This window comes from Rhodnius prolixus, unplaced genomic scaffold (genome assembly GCF_049639745.1).
Source record: "Rhodnius prolixus isolate KJV_2025 unplaced genomic scaffold, Rpr scaffold_4, whole genome shotgun sequence".
Lineage (NCBI taxonomy): Eukaryota > Metazoa > Arthropoda > Insecta > Hemiptera > Reduviidae > Rhodnius > Rhodnius prolixus.
The window spans coordinates 28,280,849-28,301,425 of NW_027411614.1; the positions used below are offsets into that span (position 1 = coordinate 28,280,849).

Below are 20,577 nucleotides of genomic sequence, written 5' to 3' on the forward strand. Positions count from 1 at the left end.
CAAAAAGTTTGGAAATCGGAGTCATATTATTTTTAAGACCATCTTCATACAAAAAAAAAAAAAAAGATTGGAGTTATTGAATATATTTTAAATATCAATGAAATAGGATTAAAAATCTAAGCTGCAACATGTTAAATTATGAAATTTGAAAGAGTAGGGCAGATAATATCTAGTTGATGACCAAAATAAGAATGCACAGAAAAAGTATGTGCTTATGCCAGACTCTTAAATGAGGGAATCGTCTCCCAATGGTTTCGCTTATCTAACAAAAATTGAGATTATAATAAGTTAAATATTATTTATCTTTTTAAAACTTTATTTACAATTATATTTACAGTGTTAGCAATCCAGATTGTGAACCGAAGTTAGGGCAAAAGTTACATATCAATTTATTGGTTTGGCACATTCTACAGATTAAAGAATTTCTTTACTAAAAATGTTACTTACAAACTAAATAAAATAATAATATTAAAAGAAAAAGTCATAATTGTTATCCGAAACAGTTTAAAGTAAAAATTATTATTTTTTATAACGGGCGCATCATCATCATTGTTATTTATTTCTTTTTTTTATGATTTAAGGCGCGTCAACATCTAAGGTTATTGGCGCCCGGAGCTTTTTTCAATGCACTGCCGGCCTCCGGACAGTGTTCTCTCGTTACAGACAACACTGTACATCACCGGACAGTGAGTTGTAAGAAGCTCCTAGGAAGAGAAAATCTAAGGGTCAGCAGCTGGAATCGAACAGGGGACCTCCGCGTGGGAGTCCAGTACCATCATTGTTATTATTATAATCTTATTTTATTATTTCATGGTATATTTTCTATTGTACATTAGGAATACATAAGTAAATTTGATTGTCATTACAAATACACATGAGGAAGAGCGTGAATGATGGTTATTCCGCTGGTCACGAGGCAAACAACGCCTCAGTCAACTTTGAGGATTGGATGGAAGTGTCAAAGTGAAAAGATTTGCTGCAAGAGAATTTGGATGTAATAACAAGTTGTTGTGGCATTTGGTAAAGCGAGATTATTTAGAATCTTCAGAAACAAAAAATAATTTTAGGTTTTTAGGATAATAGGTTATTAAAACTGTAGGGCGCTTTTATGATGCCTCGAAGGATTTGTAGAGTTTGAAATCTGTTTATTTTGATCGTTTATTGTGCCGTTGAGTTCGAATCCTCATTTCCATGTGGTTAAAATAAAAAAATGTCTACATAAATCCGTAGTCTAGGTAAAGTGCAAGCTATCGCACATGGTCGGCTGGTGGAATAGGACAATTGTTCACGGAGAAGGGTGTAAGAATCTGTCGTTTAAATGAAGACGATGTGAAGTTAAGATGGTACTTCGATGTGCAATTGGTGTAACCAATTCTAGGAAATGAAGATGAGGTTGAAGTCAGCGGACAGCGAGTTTGGATCAGTTTATGTGGAGAAAATGGCAGTGTCGTCAGCAAAGGTATGTTGAGATGTAGGGGGAGATCGAATCTCCGCTGTGCGATTGTATCTCTCAACCGTTTGTATGGAGTACAAAAGAAGAGCGAGAACACTTTCCTGCGGTACCCCAGCCCAGTTTGTATACAATAAATTAGTGATTGAGATGTGTCTTGAACCATCTGAAAATATCTGTCAAATAAGTATGGTTTTATTATGACATAATAAGTACTGGAAAAAAGGAGTTTTGAGCTTCCAAAAAGTCACCTTCTTGCCAAACTCGGATGAACGCAAGCGAAATGACCAAGATTATGCCGGGACAAAATTGCTTAAGCTCCAAAGAATTGGCAATGGTATCTATAAAGCAATGAATTTGCTGGAATGTCGACTGGAGGCCGCGAAAGCCTAACTGGTGATAAGAAATAGAATTTTCAACCATTTCTAGAAGGCGTAGAAGGAACGTCTCACAAAAAAATTTCCTAGCTAGGAAAGAAAACTGATAGGCCTGTAAGGAGATGGCTCATTTGTTGGTTTGTTTGTGTTTCAGTATTACAGTCGAAGTAGACGGTATGTGATCCTTAAAATGCATTGTAAATATTTGTACAAAAATTTCTTATTAAGATAGTTGGAGGATGTACGCGGTTATTAAGTTCCTGCCAGGATTTCTTTTCTTAGGAAGCTCTACGATGTATGTTCAACTTGCGTGGCGAAAATGACTTGGGAGAAACTGAAAGAGGAAGGATCTGATTCTTCGACATGTTATTATGTTATTTGTTAACTCTTCAATGTCAGGGAAGCATGAACACGGATAAGAAAAGAGTTGCAAATGGGTCAGTTTTTTTCTAGGTCTGATTTAACCCAGGTGTCGTCAGAAGAGCAAAGTAGAATGGATGTACTAGGTTGGAATATGTAAATTCGTTTTGTGATAAACGAAATTAAGTTATCGTCAGTAGTCAGCGATATTGCATACATAACAAATATTTATGATATTTTCGGAGTTCGTATTTGAGCTGACTTGTCAGTTGAATGAAAGATTATTTTTGGGAAGGTTATCTCGTTCTTTACAAAAGAAAACTTATTAGTCTTTAATAGGTAATGAGATTGCATATATGGAAAGATACGTTCTACAGTGAGTCTGTCTCTGTTATTATTTAGTGTATAATAACATAATTTAATTGAAATAATAATAATTATTATTTTACTGGATTCCAACTCGGAGATTCCAGGTTGGAATCCAGCTACTGCCCCTCAGATTTTCTATTCTTAGGAGCTTCTTACCGCTCCACCGTCCGGTGATTGGCAGTGTAGTCTGTAACAAGAGAACACTATCCAAACGTCAGATGTTGTCGTGCCATTAAAATAATAATAATAATCATATTGATGAAATGAAATTTTGAAGAAACCGAAAAATACTTTCTAATGTTAGAATTCCATTTAAATATTGCACATATTTTTAATTAATTTCATGAATCTCATTTAAAAAATTAATTGATAAAGCGATTAATAACAAAATTGATTAAAAATAGGAATACGACCTCTTAACGCAAATCATGTTACTGTTTAAACTCCAACTTATTTTCAATTACATAAAAAAACATTAAAAATGGAGACTCAGTAAAATAATTAATCTTTTTTCTTGTAAATTAGACTATTTTTCCAAAAAATATATATTTACATGATTTAATAAAAAAATATATTTATACTTATACCTACATTAGTTAAACGATTACAGTACTTTACTTATCACAATATGCTTAAGGTAAATCACAAACATATCACACAATTCCTCGATGTACAAACTATTACTCAGTCATTAGGAACTTACATATATATTTTTTTCCCTAAGTGGCGCTGTGATTTTAGAAGCAAATGCTTGACCAAAAAATAATTTAGATTGTCCACAAAATCTCCAAGTTCTTCAGTTAGCAATTTTGCTCAATAAAATATTACAATTATTTGAAAAAAACTAAAGTAAAAAGAGAGAGAGAAACGATTACACATTTTATTGTGGTCAGTGATATTTTTGTATACAAAACTTTATTATCTTAAACTATTATTTATCACTTTTTTTTATTACAAGAAAGGATATAGATACAACAAAAATTGTAAAATGATTTGCCTGTGAGAGTTCACTGCAATTTATAACCAAACAAAAGTATAACAAATTCCATATTTCTTATTTAAGGAGAGCTAAGAGATTAACAGACGCCATTTCTAGAAGTTACTTTTATGGAAACATGTCGTATAGTGCTCGGACCAATAAGGCAGAAAAAATGAGGTAGTACTACACTTGGTTCCAAAAAGATTACCCTTTTCCACACGGGCTCTTGTTTAGCATTAATCTAATATCAATGCCGATAATACTATTATTCGATCAGGACTATTTCGAAAGGAGTTACTCTAAGAAATCTTAAGGCAGGAAACGCTAAAAAATTGGCCTTAGGAATTTGCAATATTATTTAAAGCTAATAATTTCTTCTGTAAAACGTTAAAAAAAAATTCAAGATTTTTTATTTTTCAAAAAAGTGATTGTGACTGTTAGCAGCTTTGAAGGAATGCTATAACTATTTTCGGTTACAGAAACTATGTCCAATAGCAGCAGAAAATTACACTCCTAAGCAATGCACTCTCAACTGGCACTTAATGACGTTTGCAGAAATGTCTAGATAAGAGTAACATCTTGCCAACAATTTTTGTTGTTAAGTTCTTTTCATTACATCGAAATTCATTAAATTCCCGTTCTTGTTTAGGATTCTCTAAAACAAATTTTTCTAGCAAAATTAAGCAAATAAAAGTTTTAAACTTACATAATGTAATTACGTAGGAGACATTTAAAAAAACTTAGAAAATGGAAAAAATCCATTGTGTTAAGTGGATCTGTCGATTTTAGAACTTTCTTAAAATTTAGATAATCAACACATTCAACCCCCTTAGTTATACAAAAAAATACAGGAACGAATATTACATTGAATGGTACTCTAAAGGGAAGCCCAATCAGCACTAATTAGGCTTAATATCGTTTAAATCGATACTATTTAATCAAATTGCTAGCAGTTCTTTAAACTTGATTAAGTTTCTAAGATTGATCACAAGTAAAAAAAAAAAAAGTGACAACAGAGGTTATCTTATAGATGTTTTTATGACATAATTTTTAGTTGTCCTTACTATATTTACGATATTTCCTTACTACGTTGTAATGTTTTATTATTAGCATACACTAACTGAGTTAAATTCTTATTTGGAGTCTTCAACAATGCAATAAAAATCAGAACAATGGTTTCTATAAGTAATTGTCACAAAGGTAGTTCTTAAATGTGAAGGCCTTCGATTAGATAGATAATCACTGAAAGATAAGAAACTGAGCGGAGAAGAGGTAACTATAGACTAGAGTGGATTAAATAAACTCAGAAATGAGATACTCCAAAAAATATATCTAATAATGGATAATTTTTTTTACTTCACTAAGTAAGCTGGACTTAAAATGCTTATGGAATTAAATGATGAAAATTATTTATTTATTTTTTTCATTTATACCGAACCTCACTACTTAAGAGAATATAACTGTTTTTAATATCATAGACTTTAAAGAAATTTTCATTCAATCAGAAAATTTCTTTGAACTATTTAATTTGTATTACAATTTCTTTAAACGATAACGTAAATAGAAAAGCAATATTAATAAGATTTGTGTGTTCTACTTTATACAATTTTTAACTAATCCAACACTTAAGGGTGACTCGTTCATAACATGAAAAATTTAATCATTAAAAATATTCTTATTAACAGAATATTCTGTTAACTGAGTTAATATCTAGATTAATTAAGGTTACTGATAATATGAATTGAAATTTATTTATATTCCTTATTTTTAGATGATTTAATGATATGTAACAGCTTTCTGAAAACCAACTACACTTCTTCCTGCGTCAATTTCCCGAAAATTTATCATATAAAATGTAATTCCTTTTTCTTATATGTGTTTCTACTTAATGTAACACTTCTTTAAATATATCAATCATTTCTTTTTATTTGAGCAATCACTTTAGTCAAGAGGGACTATACCCCCCGATTCACGACACTAAATTTAGTAATTGGACATTAAGGCCAGCCGGGAAAAGTAGGCGATTACTTTTACTTAATATCATTGATTATATTATTATAATTTATGAGCTTTTGAGAAGTGAAATAAGTAGTTTAAGTATTTGAAGGGATATCTGATATTTGCAAATAGATTCGATGGATGGAGTTCATTAGGAAAAAAATAGGCTAAGCCAAATTGAAATATGTACTTTCTTTGTGAGAAAATCACTGCGCCTCATAAAATCTCAGTTAAATATAATTTTTAGAGATTTAATCGAAACTTACATTTCAAAAAGTAAATGTACTTGCCAGTTAATATTCAAATAAAAATATTTAACATTCAGAACATTTGCAAATCTACATTCGTCTTGGGATCAGATCTTACTTAACTAAAAATAGAATAAGTGGTACAATGTAATGGTTGGCGAACAGTTGCGACGTTTGTTGACAGATGTATTAGAGCTTAGATTCTAACCCTATAGAAATCACATTTTCATTTCATTCACATTTCTCGATTATTTAATTTGGTAACATGCCAACTACCTCGCGGTGTAACTCTTACATTTCAAATTTTTTATCTACAATTGATAATGTGCTTTTACAAAATGAAATGATAAAATAAGAAATTTGATGATTAATATACATTTCTATCAGATATATGTGGTTATTAAAAAACTCTTAAGATTTTTTTCCCCTATTATAATTATTCTCCGAGCAGTTAATACGTATTTACAAAAGAAAGACTTACTTCGTTCACTAAAGTAAATTTACAATACCACTAATCGAACCTCCAATTGATCCCATTTGAATCGACTTCAAGCAAAGGTGGCAGTTCATACAAAATCCACCTCGCTATCTGCCCAAAGGTTTTATTATAAAATTTTATCGTTACCTCATCGAGGTTTTGAGGATCTGGTGAATGCCTACTAAGAAGATGAACTGTGTATAATCGTTTCCATTCATCCCAATCACTTTTATTATACAATTCTTTTAGGAGATTTTGTGTTCCTAGTTGGTCTGTCACTCGATGGGCTAAATGAGGAGCAGAATATAATATTACCTCAGTGGGATACTGTCCAGCATTGTAGTACCACATACGAGGTCGATAACGTCTATAACCTTCCAACCACAGCTTCAAGAATCTAGCATCTTTATGGCCTATCAAAACCTGGAAATACGTTTCATTGGTAGTCAATTCTGTAACTATAGATAAATTTATATATATAATATATAAACTTTACAAACGAAATTCAACCATAGATTGAAGGATTTGTCGTCTATAAAGATCAACTCAAATTAATTCATAGACACAATAATATAATTAACTTACTTGAGTTCCAAAATTATCATTGGCAGGCCAACTAACAACCATCTCATATCGTAAAAAAGTATGGAGAGGTTTTAAAACAATTACATCCGTGTCTAGGTAAATACCACCATATTCTCTCATTATCAGAATTCTGGCTACATCCGTAGCATGATAAACTGAACTCAGTGGTTGTCCAAACACTTGTCCAGGCCTTGGTAACCGTTTAGGACGCAGGATAACATTAAATTTGTGTGATAAACTTTTCAGAAGTTTCCAGTACTTATTTTCAATTAGGCGATAGTCACAATGGACATAAATGGTTTCGGGTCGGTGAACCTTAGAGAAAACTTTTATTAAACTTAAGATAATTTCAAATTTAGATATTCATCGTTAAGAAATAAAATGTTTACCTTTAATACGGAAGCCAGCGACAAAAATGTGACGAAATCAATTGATATGTTCCCAAAAATTATATAATGCACGATATTAGGAATTAGCGGCTCTTTATAACCATCTCGGTTATCAAAATTCTCAAAACTAAAAGTACCTTGTTCTGGTGGCGTGAAATGATTAAAAAAATATATTATTACAACCAAAAAACAAAAAATTTTAAACGTTAATAAGCACCTAAATCTCATAATTATGTCATTGCAACTAAAGCAACAGGTTCACACACCCAACCCTAAGAGACCGCAGTCTTTGGCTGGTTGCTGGCACAACTGGCTTATGCAACGCCCTTATAACCTCCTCACAGGTGGAGTATTCGTGTGTTTTTAATAAAATTTCCCTGTTTTCTACAGGAATTTTATTTTCGAGTAACAACATTTTGTAATTAATATATTAAATTTTGGAAAGTGTGGCGAAGTCATTTACTTAAAAAATATTTAGGAACATAGGTAATTATACAACTATAAGGGCCAGGTCTGGTTATAAGGTTCGGATTCGGATTAGTACGTTAATTATTAATTTCTATTTACTTAAAAACTTTTTGATAGTAAAGTGTGAGCTTTCGCTCCCCTCCACATCTACGACACCTAATTTGGTATTGGAATTTCGGTCCCGCCTGAAAAAATGGGCGATTACTGTCATTTTTTTCTACTTAGCTGCTAGTGATCAGCATCGATATCGGCAATGAACACTAAACAAACCTGTCAGTGATTCTTATTAAAAAACAGCTGTTATTTAAAATCAAAATATATGTATTACTGATACTTTAGTAAACAATAATTAATAATTGATATTAATGGAGAATTCGGAAAATAAGTGCTTCTGAGTTGGTAACGTCCTTCATGCATCAAGAGATTCCAAATAAATGACGACTTATCGTATTAAGAATGTAGGACATTCTGCCGCGCTTTCCAAACTAAAAGAGGAGGAAACACGGAACAGCTACTCTAGAAATAATGATGGCAACCATCTACCCAGGAAGAAATATTCTCAACGAAGAAAATGTTAATCAGAAAGTTCTGTTCAATCTCACATAAGCATCTAACAGATCGCGAAGCGATTCGCCTTCACCGATTTTTAAGTAGCGATCACTACTCAGAGAACTGCATTTCTTTCATATCCCTTCGGGCTAGTTTTACAAGCAGAGAAACGGATACTGTCAATCAGATTCTCAACGTTTAGTTTGTGGTTATGATTCAATGATTCCGTGATTGTCAGTATAGCTTATATTTTCCATTAAGTACCTCACTCCATCTAATTCTTATCTAAGATGCATTTGTGTTGTATCGCATATCTAACTTAGCATTTTTCTTTTGCATATCTCGTTAGTGTATTGACACAAAATAAATTTTTCTATTGAGATTTAAGACTTATCAATGGGCCCCACGGTAGCAGAGCGGTTAGAGGCGAGACCTGCGAAGCTAATATGTATTGTGGTAGTGGGTTCGATTCCCGGTCTGTAAGCCTTGGATTTTATTTAATGTTTAATAAAAGAAATATACTGTAAAGTATGTTTGCTAGTCGCCTCCGTCCACGATACTTAATTGGTAGTTGGACGTTAGGCCCCGCCTGAAAAATAGGCGATTACTTTACTTACTTACTTAGACTAATCAATACGAGTACTACTTATTATACATAAAGTCCCATTCCGGAAACGCCTGCCTTCATGAGTTCAGTAAGCACTGATTAGCTGCGCATAACTTTTTCTACCTCTTTTTCTTTCTATATCATTTATTTGCAAAACCGGAACACAGACCTGTGTTGATTGACAGATTTAGTTTGCAATACGAAACTATGAATTTGAAAATAATATTGTAAAAGAAAAGCTCCATAAATTGTAATTCTAAAAAAGGTAACACTTTTATATTGTAATGAAGTTTTATAAAATGGCTTTGCAAAAAAATCTTAAAAAAGAGGCAAAATAATGAACAACGTCATGTAAAAATCAAAATACAAAATATATTGTCATACAAAAGTCTTCATGATGTTCACATTTCCAGTAGGAAATAATATGTAACTATAACTATTATCACTATAAGTTAAGTAACGGTTAGCTTTATTATCCCAAGATACTGGAGCATCGTCAAATCCTTGGACATGCAACCCGATAAAAGGAATGCTTTGACGGTCAGTTATGTACTTTCTGAAAAAAAATTAAATTAATTTTATATTGATTTTTACTTATGCATATATTCTAATTAATAGCAAGTATTAAAAGTATATATCTAGTTTATACCTTACTATTTACTAAAAATAAAAAATAAATGGCGAAAATCGTTCAAAAAATTTATTTATGTATGTGTTAGTATTTTAAATCGATATTTCAAATAAGCTAACAAAAATAAGGACACATTGTGACCGAAAAGAAAATTGGAAATTACCTCAATTTGTTTAGCAGCTTCTCAAGCTTACGAGTTGTAAATAACCCAGTCCACTGAACATAAACAACTTGCCCAACATTGTCCATATCCATTCCCGGATATGTGGATAGAAATTCGTGATGTACAGGATCTGGACTAGAGAAAAATATCAATTTACGTTTTTAATAAATAAATAAGCAGAGAGATCTAATTTGAATACTAGCAAAATTCATAGTTGAATGTGAGGGGGTATTACTATGGAAATGTATATGCACATACTGTTCTCTAGCGCCAAGAGCATGCAGCCCAAACCATTCAAATAATTCTTCTGGATCTGCACCTTTTGGAGGTATTTTAACGTTGTAATCGACTCTACTTGCTTTAGAAAGGTAACATTCTTCTACCAAATATCCTCTTTTGTGAAAATAAGCTGCTATTGAAGAGGGGCAAACATTCGCACCTGTGCCAGAAAAATGAATGTACATTTATATACATGGTATATAAATACAAATAAAATAAACCCATTAGCAACAGCAGTTTGATTGCAATAATGCAATAACTCACAAACCCATTTAAACAAGCAATTACAAATAACTAAATTTTGTATTTACTTACTGTCAGGTTCCCAAGAAAAAACGAAGTTCATAGATAAATGGTTCATTTTTTTCAACTGATTTTGAATGCGATCATAATTTTTCCTTCCAGGTTTAAAACAGGTATTCTTGAGATTAATATGAAGTTCTAAAAAAAACACATTTAATTAAATTATTATTACATATATTAAAAATTGTTTTATTAATGAATTTATTTTTTTGTATCCCTTTACGAAATACTATGACGACTTCCCATATATAACATTTGATGTGCAGCAATTATGTCAAGAATTACTATTAATTTTTATGCAGACGTTTCGATGATATTTTGAATCTTCTTCGATGCTACAGTGCAGATTACAGAAGAAGCATTCCTCAACGTATTAACAAACATGTTTTTTTCTGGTATAACCCGTATCAGACTCTTGCATAATGATTGATGTCACCTGTTAACAATTGTCCTCTGACAAGAATAAAAGGTGTAACAAAAAGAGACAGAGAGGCACGGAGATATTTATAAAATTATAAAAATAGTTGAGGTGTGGTTATTGCATGCCGCTTGGTGTAAACAAAAACGACTGAAGACGCTATAATTGTAAAACTTTAAGTTTTGAAGTAAAAGTTTTCTCTCCAAACATACTCAAAATGTATATATAAAGAAATTTACTCACAAAACTAATGGTAATTCTAGACTAAATTTCCAATACTCTTACCCTTAAAAATAAGTAACTTACGTATTTTATTTGCTGCCTTTTGTCTGATCAAAGCGACAGAAGGACCTTTATCCACACCTAACTTTAGAAAAGTATCGTTATTTAGTGAAAGAACCAGGAATCCTTTTGGTGTAACTGCTGCACAATCATCAATATCTAAGAGAGTATCTATACTAAGAGCTGTCAGTTCTCCTGAAAAACAAATTTTGAAATGCAACTCAAAATAGCCTTGCAATGCACGTAACGAAAGTAAGATCCTGACATCATGAATATAGAACAAAGACCACTATCATCAATTTTTTCTATAATCTACAATGTTTTTCCAAAAGAATTGTGCTTTCTAAAAATCCTCAACTGCAATTAACCAAAGCGTACGAATTAAGTTAGACATAATTTCAATTGAAGGGGTCACACAAAAATTATCTGATTAAAATGACGTTGTCAGATCAAAATTGTAAGTCTAGTTAATACTTCTGAAATGAACGAAAAAGTTTGAATTTCTGCTTAAAGAAAGTCAAACGAATTGACAAAAAAAAACAACTCAATCCAAACTTAAAAAATACCTTATCTGGAAGCAACACTTAATTAATTGTAGAAGTTTACTAGTCATTTAAAAATCCAATCTTTCTCTTATACTGGACTTGTACTAACTTGTAGATTATGTGCACATTTTTGACATTTGCTTGGGGATACATGTTTTTTTTTCTCCTAAATGTCTCCTCTTCATGATGGTCTATTAAACTTTAGGCGATATATACTTCAAATTTAGAAAACATTAAAAAAGAACCAAGGGGCATCATGAAATACTCAAATCTTAATTTGATGAGTATTAAACACAAAATACTGCGTTAATTAAAATATTTTCACTCATAATGAATTGAGAATATACGGGCATTGAAATATTTGTGCGATCGTGCTTACTTAATAAACAAGCAATCAAAAATATATACTAGAACTAGGTTACTCGAAAATTGTTTTCAATGAAGGCATACATACATAAGTACGCAATAAGAAGAGTTGTAAAGAAAATTAAACCAATTACCTTAGAATATTACCTCTTTTAACAAATGCTTCAATAAAAACATTGTCAACGAATTCACTAACTGGGAGATTAGATACTTTATAGTATTCAGTGTCGGAACTGAAACATTCGTTAAGATCAGCAGGCAAATTCAGTGTGTCAGGAAACACGGCACAAACCTGTAACACAAGAAAATTAAAGATTATACCTTACTTGGCTCAAATATTGAATTCAAATTTAAAATAAATGTATCATTAATTCACCTACACAATGATTGAAAGAATGTTTCGCCATAATGTCATCTAACTGATCTCCGTTTAGAACACATTTGGAAAAAGTATTATGAGTATGTTTAAGTTTAAAGTTACAAATATCTGGAGCAAGCATTAGGATCTGGCCAGAAAATACAAAGCTGAAATAATTATTAAAATAATTCTAATTTACCACTCTGACTAGAATATCTACCGAATACGCAAGCTGACAGTGTTTTTGGTCACATGATAACCTATACTCGATAAGTCGATATGTATGGACAAAACAAATACATACATATGTATGAGCCTTACATCTTACTAGTGACGGGCTAGTGATGATAACAAAGAAATGTAGCAAACAGTGTCAATCAGTAGGCGTAACTAATAAGCTGAAAGTTTAAATGAAGTAATGATTGGAAAATAGAGATGTGATTAGTATCATCTAAATAGAATTTTTATTGATAATTTTGGCATTAAAGCGTAATATACAACACTTGGGCTGGATTAGTTTATAGAGAATGCCAAGAGGAATAATATCATAAATAATCACAATACTTTGCTGTTATCAGCATTTCACATATTAAAGGTATTTGTTTATTCTAAATATAAACTCGCAAAGTACATTTTCATGCTATCTAGCGGCGATTTATAAAACTACAATTTTGTGGTAGTTCTAGCAATCGTTACTAGATAGCATACACTTTCGCTTTATAAAACAATTCAATTCTTCCCTTTCAATTTCTTTGGTATTTTAGATCTTCAAATTCAACCTATTCTAAATCAATAACTTCTTTTGTGCAATTTTATTTTAATAATTATATTTTATTAGTTCCAGTTTTCGAAAACCGGCAGTATTTAAGTCGACTAGTAAAGTTTAAAGATAACAATGTCATGCTAAGTATTGGCTCAATCTATTGTAGATTAAGTTAAAAAGAATAGGGGACAATGGGTCGCCTTGACTTAGGCCTTTGGTGATGCCAAAGAAATCAGAGATTTCTAATTGAACTTTAACACTTCTTTGTATAGGAGAGTCATTCGCGTAAGCCTTATAAGCTTAGCTGGGAAACCCAGCTGTTTCATCCAGAAACCTATCTAAACTATCATAGGCTTGATTAAGGCCTATAAATAGATTATGGAGTGGGACATTATATTCATAGCACTTTTGCAGCATTATTCTGTGGTCTACGGTAGATCTCCCAGAACTAAAGCCACATTGGTATTTTCTCTTATCGAAAGTTATTAAATCTGCTTACAGGCGCCCCTAGCGGGAGATTTAATGGTAGAAACTCCCAGTACAAATGAAAAAATTGGAACGTTTTTCCAGTAATGTACTCTACAAAACAGTAATTATAACGTAGACTAGATACGCTGCATAGGAAATTTCATGTCTAAGACAAAATTTCTCCAGAGGAGATCACATGAGATATTAGAAATACCTCTCGTAGAAATATCTCTCTAAATTTGTTTAATTAGGTCTAATAGCCTGGAAAGGACTCCAAGAAAATATTTAAAGGGTTGAGTATTTCTTCTCAAAAGTGCCTAACTCTCAGGAATTTGAGTTTCCTTCATATTTTTCCACAGTTTTGGAGCTCCACTTGATGTGGAGCCTCAGATAGAGGATCTACTGGACAGAACAGTACCGGAAGGGAGGCATCTGGTTTATGGATGGCTCTAGTGGGACTGGGGCTGGAGTGTATGAAGTTAGACCCTGAGATACACATGGGTAAATCTCTCGGAAGATACTCCACGTCTTCCAAACCGAAGTCTTTGCAACTAAAACTTGTACTGAGTAAAACCTGCGAATGAATCTTAGAAATAAGGAGATTTGCATATTTTCCTCTTCAAATACACCAATCGAGACGCTTTCCTTTTTGTTCCTTTTGTTAAGCATTCATAAAATGTATTCTAGAAAATAAATAAAATGATGCGAACAGCCAATCATCTTAACTTAGATTTCTGTGGCACAGATATACAAAATTTTTTAAATAAACCAGATGTCAATTATGTCTTTGAACTATTTGTATTGTATAAATCTTTATAATAACCTCTAAAACGTAAAATAAAATGCTAAAGCCTATTTATAAACCTAAAATATATAAACCTACCTTATAAATACCTAAATTTGTATTATTTATGTTATTAATATTGTTGTTTCTGTAAATTGGATATTGATCCGTTTTTTTATTTAAAAATAAAATAAAATAAAACCTGATTCGCTACCTCCATTATTAATTGTCTTATTAAGAAGTTTGTATTAAGATTAAATAAATATACAAGAATAATTTTGCGAAATTGAGTAGAAAAAAGTTTTGAAAAACTATTTTATCTGCTACTAAAACATGAGGTTTCTCTAAGAACACCGTAAGAGTTCTTAAAAGTGTAAAAGGTTGAAGAACTGTTCTAAAGAATCATTTGCGTATAATTTACGGCTTTGTGTCCTAAATTACATTAGAGGGTTGAATGTTAGCTAATATTCTGAGTCTGATGAAAGTGCCACTTTATCTAGGGTATTATTCATGGTATAAATATTTATAGCATAGTAAATGTACCATTCACAGTCAAAACAGTTATAATAGTCCTGTTGTAGACTCACTCACGTAAAATCGAATGGTACTTCAGTTGATAACGCAATGAGTGGATTTAATGGAAGGTAATGTGCGATATTTCAGGGTTGGATTGACTTATCACTTGTGAGTAGACTGTAGTCACTGAAATTACTACTGCTTAACACTTAATCGGCCAATTGCGAGCCACTGTGCCGGAGGCAGATGGGTAGACGACAGTAGCCTCTAAACACAAACACACTTCCTAACTGCGAGTGACTGAGAACGTATATTAGGGAGTTTGAGTGGGAGGTCTCTGACGTCACCACTTTATGACTCATTGTACGCTAGGCGCCAGGCAACCAAATTCCGTCAGTTTTAGTTTGAACTTCGAGAAGATAGGGTGAATGTGTCGATGTGTCGAATGTCTTAAATAGCTCTGTTATTCGTATTCTTTATTTTTCAATAAGTGCTCATGCATCATGAGCAAGCCATGTCACCTTACATTACTGACAGCTCTTTCCTTCAGACTGACCTTTTTGACTATCACGAAGGTAAATACAAATATTGTTATTATTATTTTAATATATTCTTTAAGTCCTGTTTAAGAAAATCACTTCTTTCTAAGCAATTTTAAATCCTATAAAATTACATTGTGGAGGGTTTAATAAAAGCAAAATGGATGTTAATAAACCAGCTATTTTATTATTATTATTTATTTTGTTTAAAATTTCAGTTTTTAATAGGATAGATAAGGAAGGTTTATTAATAAAGAAGAAAAGGTGAAGCTCTATGTTATCTAAAGCCCTAATGGACCCATGTCATGTAGCTTCCCCAGTGTGACGGAATGTAGGTGGGTTTGTTCTAGGTTGCTTACTTCATGTGTGTGGTGTTGAAGTTTAGATTTAGCTTTTGGATTCTATAAACCCAAATAGTTGGCCACATCAAATACTTATCATCATCTGCAGGCCCTAGGATTTTATGTTTTTTGTGAAGGCTGTTAGTTGAGTGTTGTTGGGGGCGGCTAAGTATCCTCAGGTCATTGTAGAAAGTCAGATTTGAAAAGTTTAGTAAAACTTGTTAACTAAAAACTTTAAATCATATTCTTCTATATTTGCGTGACACCAGTTTTGATCGCCTGAAGCTCTTACCATACGATGTTGGCAAAGGTGCTCTGGCAGAGGCCAAATGAGCAGAAGAGAATAATAGAATAATAATAGGCTTAGTGAGATCGAGATTTAGAGGCGCCAATGTCTGCAGTTGATGATGCCACCAAAAAATAAATAAATATTTACATACAAGTTTTCAAATTTGCTTTACTAAACATTAAACTTTTTCGACTTTAAAGGCTGTGGTATAAAGTTTTAAAACCCGATTAAATGTCATGATAAGAACGTTTATTAGGTGTTAGCATATTTAATAATAATAATAATAACAGTCTTTATTTACGTTTTTATTACATATGTCTCTCAATATTGAAAATTTATTAAGTTTATACTTAATGCTGGCATATTTATTTATTCACCCTTGTAAACTAAAAAATAAATGTATCACTTATCGCTCGCTTACTACTAAATATATAATAATAATAATAATAAAAGCTATTTTAATAAGATTCGAGCCGAAATCACATCTCTAGCTGAAATAAGAAAGAAAATACAACCCAGTTTAAGACGAATCCGTTTCGTTACATGGGAAATAAGCGCAAGTCTATGCTTATAGAGGTTCCTTCAACTAGATAATTCGCTCAGATTAATTAATTTCGCTAAGTTTCTGACAATGTTTACCTTTACTAAAACATAAAAATGTTATTTTGGTACTTGCATCCTTATCAAATTAGCGTTATGCTCCAACATTCGACGAGATATAAGTTTTACAATAATATCCTACTTCTTTCTAGTGTGGTTATACTAGTTACTGGAGTTAATGTTCTTAGGCTTATCCAATTACCTCAGAAATGCTTGTACTTTAATTTTACCACAAATGGTGGATTCACTGTTCCTCTTCAGCCTAGTACATAGCCTTAAGGATAATTTTCTTACAAAACTATTCTTATTAATCATGTTGTCTCTTGGTAAATTCCTCAGCATGCGGCTAGCAGTCAGAAATAACCATTCTTTACTGTCAAAGCTCCTTGCTTTCCAAGTCTTCACTTAAGATTCTAAAGATGGCTCACTTCACCAGTCTCTGGAACTTGAAGGTGGAGAAGTTTAAGATCGAGGGTTACCTCCACCTCTTCGTAATTAATATTCAACATCATCATATACAGGGGTCAAAAAAAGTATTCATAAAAAGTAAAGTTTTCTTACTTTATCTACTGAACTTTTGTTTCTAGGATGACTATTTCTTCAGCACTGAAATCGAAGATAGTAACAATTTAATGCTCTCATTTTCTTTCATAAACCTAAAGAATTGAGTAAAGAATTTGGGAAGAATTAAAAAACTTCTTATTCGCAAACTTTCGCGTGAAATCCTTCATCCCATTGATTTCACTAATAAATGGTTGCAAATATAGGCGATTTCGGATGGTCTGTGGCGTAACAAGGGTCCCTGAAGTTGACGCGAGGCTTTCTGAGAGTTGGCGTGCTCATCGAAAGCACATACTTCTTTCAACAGGATAACGATCCCAAACATACAGCCCCAAAAACGAAGGAATGGCTGCTTTATAATGCCCGGAAACAACTTCTCACCCTTCCACAGTCGCCGTATATAAACCCTATTGAAAATTTATGGTCTTATTTGGAGCGCAAAATTCGAAAATTGAAATGTTCTTCCAGAAAAGAGGTCTTAACCAACTTAAAGAAATCATGGGCAGAATCACATCTCAAGAGACACTAAACCTGGTGGAATCTATGCCAAGGAGACTTCAGGCAATAACAAATGCAAAGGGATTGCTTACAAAATATTAGGTCTTTAGTTTTGCGTTAATTATAACAGTCAGACTGAGTGTATGAATACTTATTTTGCATACAATAAATTATTTTTCTGTTTTTTAATCAATTCTTTATGTTTACAAAAGAAAATGAGAGCATTAAATTCATTGTTACTATCTTCGATTTCAGTGCTGAAGAAATAGTCATCCTAGAAACAAAAGTTCAGTAGATAAAGTAAGAAAAGTTAGTGTATGAATACTTTTTTTGACCACTGTATGTTTAAAGAAAACTTAAATTAATTAAGTAAGTTATTCCGAGCGAAAGTACCTTTTGCGGAAACATTAATTCTTTTATTTAACTTCCTTTTTTACTGAATTATTTGGGACACACAACTTTCGCTGAGCCTATCCAACAAAATGTAGTGAAACCATTTCTTATTACTAAATAAACTAAATAGAGAATTTGTATTTCATTCAATTTAAGTATTTAAAATAATTTTTCTATGATTTGAACTTTGTTTTATGATCTAGGTTTTTAAAAAAAGTTTATATCAAATATTTCATTACGGATATTCATTCACTTTCCCCATTTTTTTGTATTGCCATGTTGTGATGTACGTGCTAAGTCAGAAGTTATTTAAAACTCATAACTTTCTATGATTTGTTTACAATTACAAGTTCCCGAAATAAATTCATTTTTTACTTATTACTTTGTACTAGCAAAATAGTTAAAATCTAACTAATTCTTCTTCTTAAACATTTCCTTTAAACCCTCCCTTCACCAGGCCTGCGGGCTTTAATTATTAGCATTATTATATCCGGTTGTTTGAATAGAATTTCTATCGAACTAACCTGTTTCAATCTGTCCGAGAACCTCTAGTTTTAGAAAAAAATTATTTAAAAAGATTGTTTTCTTGTAATTATATGTTATGGACTATAATTTCTATCGTGAAATCTATAATTTTAATCTATAATCTTTTTTTTTATTTACTTTATTATAGTGTATACAAGAAACCAAGTTATTTTTTTCCTTATTTTTTTAATTAATTGCAAATATTAAGTACAATTTATTTTAATTCTTTGATACTTCCTTTTTCCTGTTTTCAAATTAAATGATTGGTAGAATCCTTTTAGTTTTCTTTCTTTCAAAAGATTGTGACAAAAATTTCAGAAGATACTGTTCTTGATAATAATGTAGTTTAAGAGTTGGCTTTAAGTATTTGACCGAATGACCTTTGCACTAAACTATTAATGAAACGCTTTTATCTCTGGTCACTTGACTTAAATAGATCTTTCACATTTACTATTTGTTTTCTTCTATTATCTCTCAGTTGGTTAAATATTTCCGAAAACCTTTGCATGTTACATCCTCACAGGTGTTCATTAATTTAAATTCTAGAAATTAAGTTTTATTATTCAATTCTTTAACTTCATGGTTTAATAAATTGTTGGCCACTTTAAAAGTCTCAAACTTTAAAAATCTTCAATGATCTTTAAGAATTGTAACTAGTTGCAAATGTTCAGGTGTTTGCTTACGTCTTAGGGTACGTTTACAACGGAGCTGTGAGCATAGATGATAGCAGAGATGATAGGAGTGATGCATCAGCGCTTAAAGAAAAACATAATACATTCAAATGTGAGCGTGCACAACGAAGCTGCGAATAGTGACTCATACGCGATGGTATAAACGAGCATAGATGATAGAATTAAATTTTTCATTTTTCTGCTAGCTAAACTCCAGTATCGGAGCTTCAAAATGGACGTAGAAAAATTAATTAGTGCTGTATTTACTCATTATTTTTTGTTATTATTTACTTTTAAACAATATTTTGTTTTTTAAATCGTGCTTACATTTATTTTTATGTGTATTTATTTGAGGAAATGTATTTGTACGTGAATTCAGTGGTCAGGAAGGTTGCAAAGGAGGTGCTAGGAGCAAAGAATACAACAAGAAGTACGAGTTGGCTGACGGAAGAAGTACTGCAACTTATAGAGGAGAAAAAAAGGGCTTTTAGGAAATGGTTATCGGCTAAAGATGTAGCAAGTAGAGAGGAGTATGTGTCGAGGAAGAGGGAGGTGAACAGGAGAGTGAGAGAGGAGAAGAACCGGATGTGGGAGGAGATGTGCGCTGATGTTAATAGTAAGTTGGGTTTCGGAAGGTCAGCGGAGGCTTGGGGGGTACTGAGGAGTTTGAGGAAGGAGTATAGACACAAGATAGATGTGGAAATTATTCAGCCGCACGAATGGAAAACATATTTCGAAGATCTCCTAAATGAAACGAGGGAAGAGTTCTATAGTGAAGAAACCCATCGTCATAGTGACACGACAATAGCCGTCCTCATGGAAGAAGTTCAAAAAGAGTTACAGGCAATCAAAAACGGAAAAGCGCCGGGTCCCGGGGAGATTAACGTAGAATTATTAAAGTATGGAGGGCCAGAGTTGACACGGTTACTGACTAAAATGTTTAATGCCATTTTAGAAGGGCAAAATATACCGGAGGAAATGAAGGTTGGGTACCTGACACCCAATCTATAAAAAAGGGAACAGGAGAATATGTTCTAACTATAGGGGGATCTGTGTGACTAACCCATACACAAAGCTGCTGGGAAGAATCGTTAGAAAAAGGTTAGAAGAAGAATTTCAGAGTGCTGAGGAACAGTGTGGATTCAGCGCAGGGCGATCCTGCATAGACCACATATTTACAATCAGGCAGATTCTGGAAAAACGATACGCAAAAGGGAAAGACCTGGAAATGGTCTTTATAGACCTTGATAAAGCTTATGACAGCGTTCCAAGGGAAAGGTTATGGGAAGCCCTGAAGATAGGAGGTATCACTGAACCTATTATAGAGATGGTCAAAGAAATGTATGATAATTTCAGGTACCAAGTTAAAACCGCCTCAACCCTCTCCCGGCCATTCACCACATCAAAGGGACTAATCCAGGGATGCT

At 32.4% G+C, this 20,577-nt stretch overlaps 3 protein-coding genes across 10 annotated transcripts in view; 1 reads left to right on the forward strand and 2 right to left on the reverse strand.

Annotated features, from left to right (window-relative positions):
* LOC141456045 (uncharacterized) overlaps window positions 1-7,566 on the reverse strand; it is a 51,268-nt gene extending 43,702 nt beyond the window's left edge. For 3 of the 6 annotated variants that reach the window (XR_012459561.1, XM_074131643.1, XM_074131644.1), the window contains exons 1-3: window positions 7,234-7,566; window positions 6,845-7,159; window positions 6,575-6,682 (exon numbers count right to left, since the gene is read on the reverse strand). Coding sequence is in view for 5 of the 6 variants with exons in the window: in XM_074131643.1 (XP_073987744.1) it covers window positions 6,575-6,682; window positions 6,845-7,159; window positions 7,234-7,461 (651 nt within the window). In the remaining variant the exon portion in view is untranslated. Of the gene's footprint in view, window positions 1-6; window positions 43-314; window positions 6,683-6,844; window positions 7,160-7,233 lie in introns of those variants that run through there. The other 3 variants (XM_074131646.1, XM_074131645.1, XM_074131641.1) reach the window with 3 other exon arrangements.
* A 1,643-nt stretch (window positions 7,567-9,209) lies between these two features.
* On the reverse strand, window positions 9,210-14,778 carry LOC141456042 (ribonuclease P protein subunit p40-like). Of its 3 annotated transcripts, XM_074131634.1 has the most exons (8): window positions 12,423-12,648; window positions 12,225-12,350; window positions 11,992-12,136; window positions 10,958-11,128; window positions 10,246-10,371; window positions 9,910-10,090; window positions 9,652-9,786; window positions 9,210-9,413 (listed from the first exon to the last, which is right to left on the reverse strand). In XM_074131634.1, the coding sequence occupies exons 2-8, from the start codon at window positions 12,342-12,344 to the stop codon at window positions 9,236-9,238; spliced, it is 1,056 nt and encodes a 351-aa protein (XP_073987735.1). In that variant the 5' UTR covers window positions 12,345-12,350; window positions 12,423-12,648; the 3' UTR covers window positions 9,210-9,235. The 3 variants fall into 3 exon arrangements, with proteins under 3 accessions (XP_073987735.1, XP_073987736.1, XP_073987737.1); XM_074131635.1 differs by lacking the exons at window positions 12,225-12,350; window positions 12,423-12,648 and adding an exon at window positions 14,761-14,778; XM_074131636.1 differs by lacking the exons at window positions 10,958-11,128; window positions 12,423-12,648.
* A 341-nt stretch (window positions 14,779-15,119) lies between these two features.
* Window positions 15,120-20,577, forward strand: part of LOC141456043 (uncharacterized) — a 38,660-nt gene continuing 33,202 nt past the window's right edge. The window contains exon 1 of the mRNA XM_074131637.1: window positions 15,120-15,308. Coding sequence (XP_073987738.1) covers window positions 15,230-15,308 — 79 coding nt within the window. The 5' untranslated portion in view covers window positions 15,120-15,229. The remainder of the gene's footprint in view (window positions 15,309-20,577) is intronic.

Excerpts from the sequence above, each read along its gene's own strand:
- LOC141456042 (XM_074131634.1), bottom strand. The coding sequence starts at position 12,344 with ATGCTTGCTCCAGATATTTGTAACTTTAAACTTAAACATACTCATAAT. Across the intron at positions 10,372-10,957 it reads AAAGGCAGCAAATAAAATAC|AACTTCATATTAATCTCAAG; the intron begins GTAAGTTACTTA and ends TGTTTTTTTTAG. Across the intron at positions 10,091-10,245 it reads TTTTTCTTGGGAACCTGACA|GTGCGAATGTTTGCCCCTCT; the intron begins GTAAGTAAATAC and ends TTTCTGGCACAG.